General features: G+C 39.7%; 1 protein-coding gene across 1 annotated transcript; it reads left to right on the forward strand.

The window, feature by feature from the left end:
- Window positions 1-7,778: 7,778 nt before the first annotated feature.
- rnf2 (ring finger protein 2) lies at window positions 7,779-16,813 on the forward strand (the record flags this gene model as incomplete). Its single annotated transcript, XM_079225900.1, has 8 exons — window positions 7,779-7,865; window positions 8,590-8,750; window positions 10,881-10,963; window positions 11,442-11,581; window positions 11,673-11,765; window positions 12,046-12,218; window positions 13,432-13,621; window positions 14,109-16,813. 8 exons carry the CDS (start codon window positions 7,779-7,781, stop codon window positions 14,208-14,210), a joined length of 1,029 nt encoding a protein of 342 aa, XP_079082026.1. The 3' UTR covers window positions 14,211-16,813.
- Between the last annotated feature and the right edge of the window lie 987 nt (window positions 16,814-17,800).

Genomic DNA, 17,800 nt, shown 5'->3' on the forward strand with positions numbered 1-17,800 from the left:
ATATAGCTGTTGTAGTAAAACAGGATATGAGCCCATTGATATTGTAAATGATTTTTGTCATTTTAGACTTTATTACTGTGATGCTCATGATATTGTTTGCAAAAAAATTGAATAATAATTAATAGAAATTCGTAGAAATCATATTTCTTCAAAGTAACAACTGTAGTACACCAGGGGGGAGCCCAATGATGCAGGACATGATTTTTGTATTTTTAAACTTTATTAATATGACCGTATTGAATATGAATTGCAATTAAATATTAATAAAAAATCATAAAAATCATAGAAATTATATTTCTTCAAAAGGACAACTGTCGTACAACAAGGGGGAGCCCAATTATCTAGGACATGCTTTTTGTCTTTTTAAACTCTATTACTGTGATGCTATAGCATATTAATATTAATTAAATATTCATAGAAAATCAAATGAAATCAAAGAAATCACATTTCTTCAAAAGGACAACTGTAGTACAACAAGGGGGAGCCCAATGATGTAGGACATGCTTTTTGTATTTTTAAGCTGTATTACTGTGACACTATAGCATATTAGTATTAATTACATATTTTTAAAAAATCATAAAAACTCATATAAATGATATTTCCTCAAAAGGACAACTGTAGTACAACAAGGGAGAGCCCAATGATGTAGGACATGATTTTGGCAATGCTACAATTCATAATAGTGAAGTCATTGAATATTTTTGTAGTATGTATTTTCTGCATTGCACTTTGCAGACGGTCCCTGCGTCCCTGTGCGCACTCGTCTCACAGCCGGCTGCACATAGAGACCAATGTTATCCGTACAGCTCGGAGAACGACCCGTTTTTATAAAATGAAGGTTGTAGCGTGTTGTCCGCATCACTACGATTACAGTGAGGTATCGTTTGTGTTTTAACACCGTTTAGCGAAAGAGTTATTGATCCGGGAAGTCCGAATCTGTGAATCTCATTCCAACTTTACCGGACTGGTGTAGTCGTGGTGTTCTGAACTTATTCTCAACAATTGTCCAAGTTGCGTTACAGAACATCGGACTAATATGGCGTGATATTTCCTCACGAGAAATAAATCAATGGAACTTATATTTTACAAACGTTTGGTCCTTTATCTGCGTAACACCTACAGCACACCTACACCTACAGTAGCCTATAAGGCCCTGCTTTACAGCTTCCAGAACATTTCTTATTTTATTGTTGCTCATCTGCGTGCTTTTACTAACATTCCTATTTGCACTTTTTTTTCACATATTTCTGCATGTAACTGTGGTGTCTATTATTCACCCGTCCCGCTTAGTTGTCCTTGTCTAAAGCTGTGTGGGGGGGGGGGGGGAGGGGGGGGGGGAGGGGTTCACACAGACTTGCAAAAAGCACCACCTATTTTAGCTCGAGCCTACTTACTGAGTACTTCCATCAATGATGAATATCTGCATGCCCTACTCTAGATCACTAAACCAAAGCTCTAACGCCATCTAGTGGTATCAATTTAATTGAACTTACATCCCAGTAGATGACCGGTGTGAGTAGCATACTGAATGAATGAAAAAGTGAAGTCTCCGTTCAGTGACTTCGAAAGTCAAAAGTATAAGATTAACAAACAGGACCCTTCTGCTCTGTTTGTCTTTTTTTCAGATGCAAGGCTGTTGGAGAAAAGCGATTGTGCACAAACCGGTTGCCCGTTGTGCACATCCATTCTTACTTGATTCGGGAACCTGGAGCCCCGCTGTCAAAGCGCCTCAATTTCCCAGACTGCACTCCTTCTTATACATCCGCCATATTGCCTTCGCCGAAACGCGCTGACTGGATCGACTCGTACCCTCAACTGAAAATGTAAGTACAGAAACAATCACATTTTAAGCAAGTTAAGACTATGTTGTTTGTATGTCTGTAATTTGGTATGAATCCCCGTTTGCTTTAAAGTTGTTATCTGTCTAAACGCGGCGAATGCGGTGAAACAAGCACATAACCTCGCTCACCTAAGGAGATTGGTGCGTCGGCTCTTTCTCTGTTGTTGTTTTTCCCTCTGTCACAGCGACAAATTACATTCACGATTTCCTCGTAATATTTCAACAATAAGCGTTTTATATCACTACCTTTTTAATATGTAAATGTACACAATTGAGCTGTTTCGCACGCCTGTGCAGTCTTTGTCTTCGGTCGACTGCATATGTCCTATGTATTTAGCTTATGCGCCTCTAATGGCATCGTTACGAAGAATAGCTAGCTTCAATTATAGCTATTTAGCTTTAGCCGTGCCCCATATATTTTACATGGAATTTGTGCGCGGGGTCTGTCTATTAACTTCAACTGATTAGCTAGTATCAATAGGATGCACCGAATAAAATGTTTAAGTAATAGATATATCTGGTCTTGTGCTAGCTAGCAAAAGTAACTGTTAACGTGAACGTTTCTACTAACAAACACAGAGAGCATGTTTGCGTCCATTATTCTACCACATTTGGGTTTGTTTGTTTACATGCATTGCTGATTGTGGTCACGTTAACGTTACATAGAATGGACATGTTGCAGTTAAGACGTCATAAGGTTCATGTCCACGTTTTGTAATACATTTTCAGCATGTATGGAAAGCTACATCAGTTTTCCTACATACCAGTATTTGATATGGACTACCCCCACTTTCACCTCTGGTCGGTCAAATTGGGCAGCATGGCCACACAACTATCTGAGGGTAGATCTAACTCTAACGAGGGACGTTCTGGTTTCTTGGCTCATCTTTTTGTGTTTTCTAAAGGCTATTATGTAGACCTGTAACGTATAGCCCATCGGGTCCAACACCCATTGAGAGTTGCCCCTGGTTGATTAGAGAATATACTTTGGTCAGGAATTCACGCAATTTTTTGAATTGCCAATTAAAGTGAATTGAGCATTTACATGTATCAAGGCAGATGCGATTGGAAACCAAGAAGATCTTTCCTTGGTAATAAGGACTATTTAATTGCAGGAATTTCACTTAGAGTTGTCTAAAGCTGCAGTAAATGATCTAAACGCATAATATTTGAATTAAATGTCCTTAATAGAAGTAAACTCAGTTTATTAATGTCTTTCACCTGTTGCTGTGTCTTGGCATTTCTTTACTTTTAGAAATCAGCGCAACTACCCTATTGGGGTTAGACACAGAAAACATGTATAATGTCATCCAATGCCTTAGCCAAATTAGCCATACATTTAACAGGGACCCAATGCTTTTGAGTTGCCTGCCAGATAGGAAAGTAACCCCCTTATAAACGTTTGTGGCTGCAAGAACATTTCCTCTAGTGATGTATTTTTTTCATTTTCTTCGCAATTTATAAACAAATGTGTTTTTATGAAATATTGACGGTTGCAATGGACTGAGTATTTTATGTATGCATTTTATATAAGTGAATTAAAATGGGTGAATTTAATAATGATAAAGAGATGGATAAAAAGTAATGATTGTGTGCAGGTCACAAATGCCAATGATAAAGAGAGTCTTCACTGTTAATATGTCTAATATCCATCTCTAAAATAGGACCTGCTTGAAGCAGGTTTGTGTTTCTCACCAATAGTTTACTCTAAATAAGTTTTTAGGATACTGTAATGTGTACAGTTCAAAATCAAACCTAGATGAGAAATTAAACCGACTGAAACTGTATGCTTATTTCAGTCATTTCATTTAGCCTATTAATGAAATTTTGCATTTATTGTGTTTTAGTCAAAAAGGAAGTACAGCAGCATATTGAGGGTTCTTTTCAAGCCTTCCTCACATCCTCTCTCCTTCTGGGACCTGGAAATTGTTCCCCCTCGGCCACCATAGAGGATCTTCCAATCCCTGAGATGCACCTTGAGGATAGAGGAGGCTTCTTGAGGAGCTCAAAGCAAGGAAACTGGGGTGTATTCTTTGTGAAAGTCTTGTCGGCAACTGCGACACAAGCGTGACACATAGCCAGAATAACCTCAAACCACGGCGGGACTCTAGAATTGTAACTGTTCCTTTTTTAGTTTTCATAAGTTATAGTTATTTATGATGATCAAAAGCGTGATTTGAACTTTCTGCTGTTCATGTCAGAAGGGCAGAGTAGCGTTTGTATTGGCCTCGTAAGGCTCTGTTCTAACTGCGTTTCTTAATTACGTTTTTACTCTGATGTTTGTATGTTTACAAGTGCAAACAGCTGCTGCTGTCAAATAATGATATCAATAGGAAAATCATTTTGTATTCAGCACTAATTTGCTGTATTTCATGTCACGTTGTCATGTTAATGAATAGGAGGTTAGATAGATAGAGATATGACATCAGAGCATTCTTGTCACATTATGCTGAGCTGTGAATTGAATTAAAAGTATATATAGAATTTTTATTATTTATGCTCATCTGACAGATCATAAAATCCAGCAGTATAACAACGAGGTGGACAGATGATCTAGCTGCTCCACACGTCATTGCTATAGTCATCTTTAGTGCTTATTTTCATAATAACACACTTCGAATGATAAGGAAATAAATAATTGTATTTTTATTTAATTATTTGCTTTGGTGGGCATTGGTAGCTTTAATGAAGTAGTATAAGCTGCTTAGAGTTAGTGCTTGGAAGTTAAACTGTTTATAAATCCTTCTGTGATATCTATTTTATATTCCTGTGAAACATTTCCTTCAAACACAGCCCATATAATGGCCCCCTTAAAACCTGGAAAAGACAGCACTAAGAATTACTCAAGGGCGGCTAAACTCTGGATGTGCATTCGTTGAAGAGTTTGTGGTTCTATCGCCCCTGCCCATATGTTTAAAAGAAATAAACTTCATCTATAGAATGGCCATTTGTAACCGTTTTTTATTAGACCTTCTCACCCAGTTACCTTGAATTATTCAAGAAAACTTTGGTTTTCTCACATGCCTCCATTATGATCGAAGAATCTGAAAACGGACAAAGGTCTTGACGAATTCTGTAAATAGATCCCAGGTTTAAAAACAAAAAAATCTGTTTACAAACTCGCGCAGTATGATCCAATGTTTCTTGGTAGAAGTGCTAAAACCACAATTCACCACTTGTGATTAGGGCTGCACTGATACCAATATTAGGTATAGAGTGTGATACTGTGCCCATGTATTCATACTTTAGGGGTATAACGGTACACAAACTTCACCGTTACATACCTCGGTTTTTGGGTCACGGTTTGGTACGTTTATTCATTTCGAAAAGTATTTACTTATTGGCCATAATGCCGTGTTCACACCAGACGCGACGCGAATTTGCGGCGCGACCAGTTTACATGTTAAGTCAATCCACAGACGCGCTGCGGCGCGAATTTGCGAATGTGCGGCGAGATAGACGCGTTGGAGGCGGCGCGAACAGAACGTTTGACCTGGGGCGAACAAAGCGAAGGACACGGCGCGAATTCGCGTGAGTTGAATTATCCCAACTCTGGCGGAGAAATCGCGTGACGCAAAGTTGCGGCAGCCAATCAGCGTTGAGAATCAGCGTTGAGAAGCTCCGCCCGTCACCACCGCCGTCTCCCCGTTCCTGAATGAAACTGCTGCTGCTCCGCCTGAACCAGCGCTGACAGCGGCTTCATTGAGGCGCTGTTGTGGGACTACGGATAATGTTATGAACCCAGACACCATGGAGTTTGATGTTCCGACGTATGTGGAGTTTACACAAAAAGTATAAAGCAGAACTGGTGGTTATTTCCATGGTGGATGGCATAATCGGTATCGTTTTACGGAGATACGCGAGACGCTGTTCCTGGAGGAGTCGGTGAAATTCACCGAGCTGTGTGCGGCTACGGATGATGTTTTGAACCCGAACACGAGGGCGTTTCATGTTCCGACATGTTTGGGACTTCCACAACAAGTATAAAGCAGAACTAGTGGTTATTTATTCCATGGTCGAAAGCGGAAATGAAAGCTTCGTCGCTTGTCTCTCACAGAGGCAAGCAACAGAGCTAAGCCACGCTCCTTTGGTCGCGCCGCAAATTCGCGTTTGGTGTGAACACCCTCTTTCTACTCGCGCGAGTAAACTTCCGCGGTGGACGCGGCGCCGCAAATTCGCATCGCGTCCGGTGTGAACACGGCATAAGTCTAACTTTAACAAGTAAGGCAATAAAATACTGACTTATTGTCAATAATAAATAAAATAAACAACTGAAATGTCTGTAATGTTAAAAAAAAAAATAAAAAAAAAAAGATTCTGCAAACCTCCATCAAAAGACCTTGATTCTTGATAATTATTGAACTGGGCTGCAGCGTTTGCCTCCTTAAACAAGGTAGGCACAACGGACTGACAAAATGCATATGTGAACTCTCATTGTAGCAGAGCTCCATCACTTTAACCATATTCTTTAAATCTCTATTGTCTTTGATCACGTATTCAGATATACGCTGCACAGAAAATAAACCTAAGAGCCCAATATGATCAGAACCCTAAGACATGAATTAAATGCCCAACAATGATGTGAACAGAGAGAAATGAGCTGAAACAAGTGGTTTAATAACCACAGATAAAGTCCCATAACACACATTTCTCTTTTTAGATGCAAGAATATACTATCTAGGCTCTTTTGATTGACATCACTTGATGCCCGAATAAACTGAATTAAAAGCTACAGGACAATTCCGTTAAATTAATTTTTCTAAAATTAAGTACTTTTTTTCACATTTTAGTCATATTTTTCAAAAGCTTTCTGTTTTAAATCCAGCCTTTATTTTACTTGAAATAAGCGAAGATAATAATACATATTATTTAGATGTTATTCAATTGAACTTTCTATATTTGATTTGACAGTCAGTTGTTGACTACATACAGACGTTAATACAACTGTTGGCTACTTCAATACATATGGCACGAAATCACAGAGCGCAAATTTGACATTATTGTGATGTTCTGGACCTTTACATGAGGAAATTCTCTCGAACTGGACCTCACTGAATTTGAGTTGAACCCCTGGTCTAAAGCAATAGTTAATTTGGTACAGTCTGAATCTGCAGTGGGAGTCTGCCTGAACAGGCTGAAGGACACGCCTCCTGTCCGCTTTTGTTTCCTTCCGCTAATAGACATATTCTGGTGACGCCATCGTAAATAAAAACATTTAAGGGTATCCACAGATTTAACCATTTAACATTCAGCTTGCAGTTTATCCAACACTTATCCAACTGTCATGCAAATACACTGTTACAGCAAACGGCAACTGCCAAAACTATCTGGGTGAAACTCGTGCTTCAGAATTTCCGTCCTTCGTGTGTAACTAATACACACTCTGGCAATGTGATGTTAATCTCTTGTCAATTGAGCCAAATAAGCCAAGTGCATACACGTAAACAGGTTTATTTGATATGTACCGTAGAAAAGAATATCCACTGATATATACAAATGTCTGTTTTCCAATTTATGTAATTCCACCATTTGGCCATGATGTAAAATTAGCCTCACAGCCCCAAAGTTAGCAACAGCTCTGAGTTTTGGTCAGCTTTTTTATTTAAATTTGAACTTATAGCACTGTTAACGGGTTAATTATTACAGCCCTACTGAAAGACCATGCTCTGTTTGTAGGAAAACACCTTGTTGAAAGATACAATGTCAGCAACAGCATCATGCCGTGTATTTAATTTGTTAAAGTGAGAAACATCCAATGAAAATTAAACGTGTTTTCAAAGTTGTAACTGTAATGGTATTACTAAGTACTAATGTACTCTCTATCGGCAGGTACGCACTTGTAAGTGCCTGAACTTAGTCTGAAACAAAAGGTAATCATTACATCTTAGATTGACAAGAAAGTCTAATTTTTTTTCTTTCGTGTTTCAGTGTTGCAGTGATGACTCAGACTGTTCAGACCAATGGGGTTCAACCACTCAGTAAGACCTGGGAGCTGAGTCTGTATGAGCTACAGAGAACTCCACAGGTAACAATTCATAGTATTTCACTTCATTCACACATTTTTTAGACAACCCTTTATCAATCACACATCATGTTGGCAATACGGATAACTAAGGAAGGTATTTTAGGATGGAAAGAATAGTATGTTCTATTAATGTATACAGATGTATGTAATAAAAGAGATACATATAAGATTCTGAATTGATTCACAACTTCCAAAAATCTAACATTGTTTTTCGTTTTACCAAAGAACTAAGATACTGATGGACAGTAATCCCTCGCATTAGGACTTTCAATTAATATACTAAGTTTGAGTATGAATGGGGAAAAATTACATTTGAATATGAAAATGCATTTATGATTTTGATCAATAAAAAGCAACACTACCGCTGCTCTTTAATCGTAATCACACTTTACTCTGCTTTCATGTCATAATTTGCCACACTGCCTGTGTTGGTCCACAGTGGACTGGTGTAGATCTTTAAATTGGAACACCCCTATGTACTGAATCGATTTTGAATAAAATCATTCCAACCCCTAATCAATTCTTATGAGTTGATTGGATAACTATAGCTCCTGAAAATAGAACATTGAGGTGTGCAATATCTAAAATGATGACTCTTCAGTTGCTAGGGTTATACGATTTTTAGGACCGTAACCTGAAGTCATCCACAGACCTTCGGCCATTCCACATAGATGCATCTTTGTGTGTACTAACCTTCATTTCGATCTGTTTCATACTGGCACAGGAGGCTATAACAGATGGACTGGAAATAGCAGTGTCGCCTAGGTCCCTGCACAGCGAACTTATGTGTCCTATCTGTCTGGACATGTTAAAGAACACAATGACAACCAAAGAGTGTCTGCACCGCTTCTGCGCTGATTGTATCATCACAGCTTTAAGATCAGGGTAAGTTTTACCATGCAGTAGAAAGCATTGTTGTTTAATGCAGTGATTCTCAACTGGTCTGGCTCCAGGACCCACCTTCACCCCTGAATAACAAGCCGCGACCCAAATCGAAGAACATTCTCAACTTCTCCAATTTATTTAATGAAAAGATGCTGCATTTTTAACCTGAGATAGTACAGAATATGTATGCTCACACAAAAACAAGTTTTTAATAACCAAAACGAGCAGCTGGTGGCGATGCTAGAGAGGGAACTATTCCCTTTTACACTCAATTAGCTGCATTTTAATTAAAAAACAAAAACTGCATCTTTAGGACACAAGGTATTACAACATGCATAACTATTCAGAATCTTCAGCTATTTTTAAACAGACTCAACAGCTTTCATGCACAAACTAAAAAGTCCAACAACTAAGAAGTAGTTTCAAAAAGACTCAAATGACCTAACTTTAACTGAGAACTCACCGAATCTATGACAAACACTTTACTATGGAAAAAGTCGCTGTCATAAGGAGCAGCTTTTCCACTAACTCAAAATAAATTAAACAAAAGTGGAATTCAAAAGGATTCATATATACAACATATATAAGTATGCTGTTTAATTAAATTATCCTAAAAACCCAGAGTCTCCCCCATATCAGGATGGTTTGACCCAACCACACGCTGCTGACAACATGGAGGGACAAGTGCAAAACCAGTTGAAACCAGAGCCGGCAAAATAACGACACTCCGCTGCATAAAAAAGTCCTTTCAAAATAAAACCACAGGATGAAAAAGAAAAGAGAGAATTTTTTTTTTTTTTGCTTTTTTTTTTTTTTTTCAGGCAAAACCTGCGACCCATTGAAAACGGGTCCCACCAGTTGAGAATCACTGATTTAATGGATATGTCCAAAATCAGTACTTGCATGCCCAACTGTACATTAAAAGCATTCTCAGTGTTTCCCAGTGGATCTTTTGAGACTATGGTGGGTTGACCTTAGATCCTCTAGATCTAAGGTCCTTTTTAGACCTTTTTGACCTTGGGGCCCAACTTTTCAAGTAGGAGGTGGCCCAGGGCCCATTCAAATATTAACACTGGATTGGTTTGACTATTTGACCTCACTTTTGTTTTTATTTGTTTTCAATAACTAAATCAAATCCACTTAAAGTTTAAGAAGCAAAAATCTTGTCAAATGACACATAGATCCCATGTCTTTATTTTAACCACGTGGTGAAGTCCCAACACTAGTAGTTCCGCAATCTATCAGTGAGGTAGGGCTGTGCAGTATACCGGTTTCAGATTTCCATAAAACGCATGCTGTGTATAGCCCGCCCACTCAGTCACACAGGAAGACTCTTCTTGTGCAGGAAGAAGTCTCTTCCCGTGCGACTGAGTGAGCGGGCTTTACCCAGCATGCATTTTAGCGATGTAATTTCTTTCAAACCATGAGTCAAGTTCTATCCCTGAGTCGTATGTAGCTCAGACCGCTGTGCGCGCAGCTGTTACTGTAAACATTAACTGTTGCTGCCTGCCGAAGAGTGCCAATAGTCATTACGGTTATGCATGCGTCACTACTATGAAGGGATATGAAATAACTACATTCCCCTGGGTCCTAAATCCCTCCATGTTTAGCTTCCTAACACAACCTATGTACCCAACGTACGACGGCGGTCATTTTCGCCGTCAATAAATGGAGAGAGAGAGAGAGAGAGAGAGAGAGAGAGAGAGAGAGAGAGAGAGAGAGAGAGAGAGAGAGAGAGAGAGAGAGAGAGAGAGAGAGAGAGAGAGAGAGAGAGAGAGAGAGAGAGAGAGAGAGAGAGAGAGAGAGAGAGACTAACTGCGTTTTCATTTGTGTATAATCACCTGAAACATGTTTTCATTAGAATGAGCCATTTGTCTGCATAGCTGAAGGCCACCGTAGTTCTGTCACGCTTGGAAAGGGAAAATTGAGCATAGGGGGATTCAGTTGGTTTCAATTTGCCACCTCACTGCTAGATGCCACTACATTTTAAACACTGCTCATTTAAACATACAAACCTAGACAGAAATTATAGTGCAGCTGTTACTGTAAACAAATGTGTTGCATTAATAATAGTCCACATTGTTGCATTGGCACTGTTGAATATTTTGAAATGTCTGCCTGTCTTTCCAGTAATAAAGAGTGTCCTACCTGTCGTAAGAAGCTGGTGTCCAAGAGGTCGCTGCGTCCAGACCCTAATTTTGATGCTCTGATTAGTAAGTAACCACAAGAATGTCATGGAAATTCTGTCAAACCATTGAAGCCAGAATCACTGACAGGGCGAGGCACTAACGGTCCCTGGCGCACATGAGTTTTTGAGGGGCTTGGGATAATCTAAAAGTTTTGAAAAATTGGCACACGCTCAATACAATGTTCTTTCTTGATCTGACTCAGGCGTGGTCAGCGGGCTCCAAAGCGTCCCCAAATGCACACCAGGGTTGGGATTAAGTTTCTTTAGTGACCCATTTGGAATTTTCCATCTCAAATGTGGTCAGCAGAATGTGAAGACCTTCTCAATAGTTAATTGCAAAGCTTTTTGGTTTTCGTAGGAGACAATTGACGTATGATTAGAGTGTGTTCTCTATCACCACGTAGTAGACTCAGACGGTGTTACAGAATTTTCAATGCGTCGTTTCCAGCTCCTCCGCTAAAATATTCAAGTATTTTGTTTAATATGAATCTATCCCATTTCAGGTAAGATTTATCCCAGCCGTGACGAGTACGAAGCCCATCAAGAAAGAGTCCTGGCTCGCATCAGCAAACACAACAACCAGCAAGCCCTGTCCCACAGCATAGAGGAGGGGCTGAAGATACAGGCGATGACCAGGTTACCAGTAATCTCAACGCGCACCAGTAATGCAAATACAAACGTTCAAGCTGTCTCGCTAATAAATTGAGTTTGCCTTTGTTTCTGTCAGACTGCAGCGTGGTAAGAGACACACAGTGGAGAATGGTAGTGGAGCGGAGGACAATGGAGACTCCTCCCACTGTAGCAACGCATCCGTCCACAGCAACCAGGTATATTACTACGTATGGTGTTTCACACATTATCAGTCGTGTATGTCGTACTGATGCATTTTACGTTAAACCTTAGAAACACTGTTGGGTTGTAATTTGTGAGCCCAGCGCAGTGTAATAATGAAGAAATATTGTAAGACACACTGCTTTGATTGGCAGGGAAGCATGCAACACTTGTGAATATAAGCATACATGAATCTGGGAGGAGACTGTGTTCCACAGCCCGCCCTCTGGTCCTGGTGTGTTATGTCATCGTAAAAATTAGGTGCTTTTCTCCAAGGAGGCCGGTCCGAGCATTAAGCGCACCAAGACTAGTGATGACAGCGGTTTGGACATGGATAACGCTGCGGAGAACGGGGGCGGGGACTCTGTGATTGAAGGTGGTGCCAGTGAAATAGAACTGGTGTTCAGGCCACACCCTACCCTGATGGAGAAGGATGATGGTCACAACAGGTAGCGCCGCACACGTACAGCTCCCATATAAAACACATCTCTGAAGAAACAGAAAGCTGAGATAAGCTTTTACAGTATACGGTGTAGCAACATTTTGCAGTTGCACTGACTTATATAAACAACAAATGCGTATTTGGCAAAAAAATGTACAGTATAGTTTGTACTTTTATTTTTACTGTACAGTTTGTAGGCTGCAGAATATCCAATGTATGTCCACAGACCAAATGTGTCTCCATTTCTTTGTACGGTAAATCCTCTGGGTGCCGACAAGGACTTCCTGGTACGGCTCTCAGCAAAAAGAGACTGTGAAAGTGATCTATTGAGGGATAGCAGTAGAAAAGCGGTCTTTGTGGACACTACAATCATACAAGCCGTACGGTAAAGACAACACGGCCAAACGTGTCTATGATGACTGTGCTGAAATGGCCCACCCCTTCCTGACATCGTGAACAAATCCGTTTTTAAATCCGGAAGAAAGTTAGTAATACTGGAAGCCCTGGAGCAAACGGCTAACTCACAGATGTTTTTTTGAGTTGCATTACATTGCGTTCATGCTCTATTCAATACAAATTATTATTGGGCAAAGTTAAATTATAATGTTATCATGATGTGTTCAAATTTTATCTTGTAAAATGAAGTTTTGAGTGGTCAGTTTATGGAGATGTTTTTATGGCACAAGCTCCTAACACAAGCTCTAAACAGAATAAAAACTACCAAAACCAAGATTTTTGTATCGTTAAAAATACTATCTTTTACCAAGGTCAGAGGTAGTGTGGGTTGTCTTCCAATCAAGAAATGGGCAATTCAATCCCCAGCATGTTGAGGTCCAGAACACTGAACCCAAATATCTCCTGAAAGTGGTGCCATTGGGAATGTGGGTTGGCACCTTGCATGGTAGCTCCTGCCATCAGTGTGTGAATGATGACATGAAGTGTTAAAATGGAAGTGGTTGGAAGACTAGAAAGGCAATTTCAAGTCCATTTTATGTAAATAACCACTATAGACGACTAACATTTAGATGGTTCACACTGACGTTCAAATTATTTTTGGGGGGAAAAAAAATAAAAAATAAGTAATAACAACGACATAATAAAGAATACCTTCTCTTTTTTTTCAGCTGATCCAATCGGAGTCAAAAAGGTTACAATGTACTCATCAACTGTGCCTGCCTGCTCATTTACACACGTTTGAATTTGTGTGTGTGCGTCTACAGTGTGGAGTTTGTCCCTCGCTACATCAAGACGTCTGGTAACGCGACAGTGGATCACCTGTCTAAATACCTGGCTGTCAGACTGGCTCTGGAGGAGCTGAGAAGAAATGCGGAGGCCAGTCCTGTTAATGTGGAGGCAGCGTCAGAGAAGCAGTACACCATCTACATACCTACTGCTGGGAACCAGTTCACTGTGAGTATGCACACGTGCAGAACAGGATCATCTATAATGATGAGTGACATTATTTGTTCTAGCCTCTACTACTGTAGATGCGGTCTTCCCCAAGTAGTACTTTGCCCTTTTGAAAGATCTTTGACTTTGCCATCATGCCTCATTTCACTGAAGTGAACTCTAAATGCATTGTAAAATATTGGAGGTCAAACTAAAAACAAGGTGCCATGCTGCTCTTTATAACCTTGAAACGGATAAGCAAACGGACAGTAAACTTTTTTTTTTTTAAAGAAAACATTTCAACTTGGAGATAGCAGATTGCAAAAGGTATTTTCTAAGTTGGCTTGCTTATCTACATCATTTGATAGCTAGATTTGGAAAGAACAGTTCTGCTCCTACAGATGAATGTTAGCACAATTGAGCACAACATAGATCTTCATTAGAAAGGTCTTCAGGGTCCGAGTGGGAAACCCTCATGGATGTTTCAACTGTTAAACTCTGTTCACAGGTTCTGAACGGTTCCTTCTCCCTTGAGCTGGTCAGCGAAAAGTACTGGAAGGTCAACAAACCCATGGAGCTCTACTTTGCTCCTACTAAAGAACACAAGTAGACACACGCACTAAAGCACACGCATGCATGAATACATGCATACATACATACGTACATACATACACATACCAGTAGGAAGTTAACATATGGACTTGACTACACCTGCACACACACAAACAAGAAGAGAGGAATGTGTGTCAGGAGATGAGAGGGGTCGTTTAACCCTCAAAAAGACTCTTGTAAAAAGAAAAACAACGTTGTTTTATATTCTCTGTATCTTTCTCCTTGTCTCTTTCTATTTTTCTCTCAGTAGAAGGTAGCAGATCAGTACAGCAGGTAGACTGAAGTGACAACAGGCTGTTAATGGTATTTGTAGATTCTCTCCAATTCTGGAAACCAAGGTCTGTTCAGTCTGATTCTTACAGCATCAGAAATGTAGGACCATTCTGTCAAACTGGTACTGCAGCTCCAAAAACTGCATAATATAAAGTAGAATACACTAGCCAACAGTAACTGCCCGTAGACATGTACCACATGGACGTGTCAACTGTACATGGTCATTTAACATGAATCTGACCAGTATGGAAGCAAAGAACGGTACCTACCGTGAAGTGGTACTCAGAGATGAATACTACTACATTGTGTTGGTAACCCTGGAATATTTTCACTCTGAGAGCCATCTAGCTGACTTTCTGTGGTTTAGATTCCCTCTTTCATATTTTCAGGTCATTTCAGGTTTTGCATTTTTACAAACTAGAATTGTTTTTAGAGTTTCTTGGGAACTTGTCTTTCTTGGATCACATAACAGATCAAGGCTGTGCTAATTATCCTTGGGAGCGTGAAGGTTTAAATAAATACAAAATATCATCATGAGTTTTACAAATCTAATGCAAGCAAATGGAGGTACATCTTTTACAGGAACTCTTGGATCTGAATCTGTATTTGTTTAGAATATTGGGCATTTGAATCTTCTGTCTGAATTTGTAAACCCTAAAATGTTTTTGGAATTGATCCGTGTGAAATTAGCTGTTTGATATTTTCAAGAGGGAAATTAAAACCATATAAATTCAGACAGAAAGTTTTTATGTTCTGAATGAAATAATCAGTTGGGATTCAAATGATTAGTGCATTTTCTTTGCTTCCATAGGAACCCTCTAACTGACAGTCGTTTGTATTAGTGCCATCTGGCACCGTGTGACATACTGTGAGTGTGTAGGGCCTGTGAGAACACACCTGTTGAAAATACCACGAGGGGAAAATGTGTCTTCATACTGACAAACAGTTGGGACCAACAGTGGGCAATGCAAGCATATCTAATTGCAGCTACATAGTAATATGAAACTATTAAGATTGCTTCAGCCAAAAAATTTTTTCCTGTTATGTTAGTTTTTTTGATAATATTGTAAAGTAACTTTTTGTTTAACACGTTTTTTCAAATTAAATGAGAGTATGGTGAACATTTGAATGGCTGCAATCTTTTTTTGTCAGGAATTCTTCTGTTTGGAACTGAATCTCTGTAACAGGGAGCAAAGGACAGCCCATATGACTGTAGCTCATGGTCACTCTTTTGACTCCCATTCTACCCGTACGAGCGCATGCTACCAGCCCAGCTGCACCATCAGCAGGGCTAGTCCTCTTTTGTTCGTATGAAATGTGTACAGGAGAATAGGTCGACTCGTTGACGGAAAAAGTGAACTCTGATGGAGAAGCTCGTAGTTGTTGTCTTGATCTGTTGCCTGTACTCTCTAATATCTGTGGCTTGTTCTTTTATAAATGTATTTTGTAACATGGAGAGCAGTGTGTTAGGTTGGATGTGGGTGTGTTGGGAAGCTATGTTTGCAGAACCATGGACAGTTAGACCATTAAAGTATTCACTGTCATCCCAAACCTACTCTCTTAGCTGACCAGTGGGAAGGTCACGGGATCATTTTGTTGCCTTCACTTCTTGGATGTAAAGAACGGGCAGCAACATGACGTCTTCATACACGGCGCAGACATTCAGTCTTCACAGAATACATGATGGTACTTTTTTTTTTCTCCTCGTTGGTTATTTCAGACACATTGCTGAGGTTTGGTTTAGTGTTTTTAGGCCCAGTGAAGTGGAAATCTGTGTTTTTAGTTTCTGCTGTGACTTATTTTACAGTGAGGGAGTAGTTGAGCAGTGAACAGTTACAAGGGGGATTTAAATCAAACCGTATGCATCTAATTGGACTGCTAAAGTGTTTTTACAAATACTTTATAAATGCCCCTGTTTGTAGGTTGAGAAACAAAACAATTCTGTTTCACTGGGATTCTAATCCTCTGTGTTTTATTCTCTGTGTAGCTAAAGGAGGGGTCAGGCAGTTTGACAAGGATATAAATCCTGGAGAATAAGTGACAATTTAAGCGAGTGAGTGGATCTGAAACCAAACATGTTTGTACGATAAATGTCCCGCTGTGTTGATGCCTTATTTCGCTGGTGGTAAGTTCCACAAATTGAACTGTCCCGATAGGCTTGTATCCTGTCTGATTAGCTGTCTCTGTGTGTGCGTGGGACCCGTGTACTGCATCTTTCTGTTCGGACAATAAACCTGAAACTGTGTTCAACCTGGAACACGGTGCTGTTGCGTATGTTCTCATTGTCTGCTTAATAAATTGCAAAAAATTACTTCATAATATCTGTGGTGCGATCATGGACTCTTGTTGAGTATTCTCTGTCACTTATTATACAATTAATAAAAACTTAAACCACACCACATTCAACTGAATTTGTAATACAAAGAGTAGAGGTATTGTCAAGTTGGATAAAAAAACAAAATGTGTAGTTGTTAATAACAAAACTATTCCGTTGTTTGAAAACATCATGGTTGGGCTTCAAATAACTACGTAAACAGAGTGAACCCCCTTCACAAAAATCACTCCAGTAACTCTGGGACACAAACACTGGTCTCCTGGTTGAAGGTCCTGTGTTTGGCCGCAAACCGGCTGCTGGTACTCTAGTCGTGCTGGAAGTCATCCAGACGCAGATCCTGGAGGAGTCGAGGAAATTAACCAAACTGTACGGCTACGGATGATGCTATGAAACCAAACACCAGGGCGTTTGATGTTGTGACATTTGGGGATATCCACAACAAGTGCACTCACGTCTCCTGTGGGCGCGAATAAAGACACGAGGCGAGGAAAGGAATCGAGGAGGCACAAAATCGGGAAAAGAGAAAGACCCCCATTATAGCAGTAGTGATCTCCGTGTGTTTATTTGATACTAACATACTCCATTGTAGCTGCCCTGTATTCTGAAGACTTACCAGGGGTTAAGTTAAGCACCGCACAAAATACAGTCGACACATTTCCCACGGAATCAGTTTCATGTTGTCATTGGATGTCACGTATTAAGTATAATACCAGATACAGTTCAGTTCTAACATGACACAAATCAAACGCATCTCATTTTAAATTAATATTATACTTATGAATACATATTATATTAGATATTGTATCTTATAGTCTGGTTTTACACAGTCAACTATTGTTCTTAAGTATTGCTTCACATGCGGGCAGGTTTAATAAACCTACTTTTTACAGTTCAATGTCCCCGCTTTTTATTCTATATATTACCAAATATATTAGCGTACACTCGGAACCAAACATTGTCATCCTGACTCCTGTTTCTAG

The sequence above is a fragment of the Taurulus bubalis genome (assembly GCF_910589615.1).
Source record: "Taurulus bubalis genome assembly, chromosome: 1".
NCBI lineage: Eukaryota > Metazoa > Chordata > Actinopteri > Perciformes > Cottidae > Taurulus > Taurulus bubalis.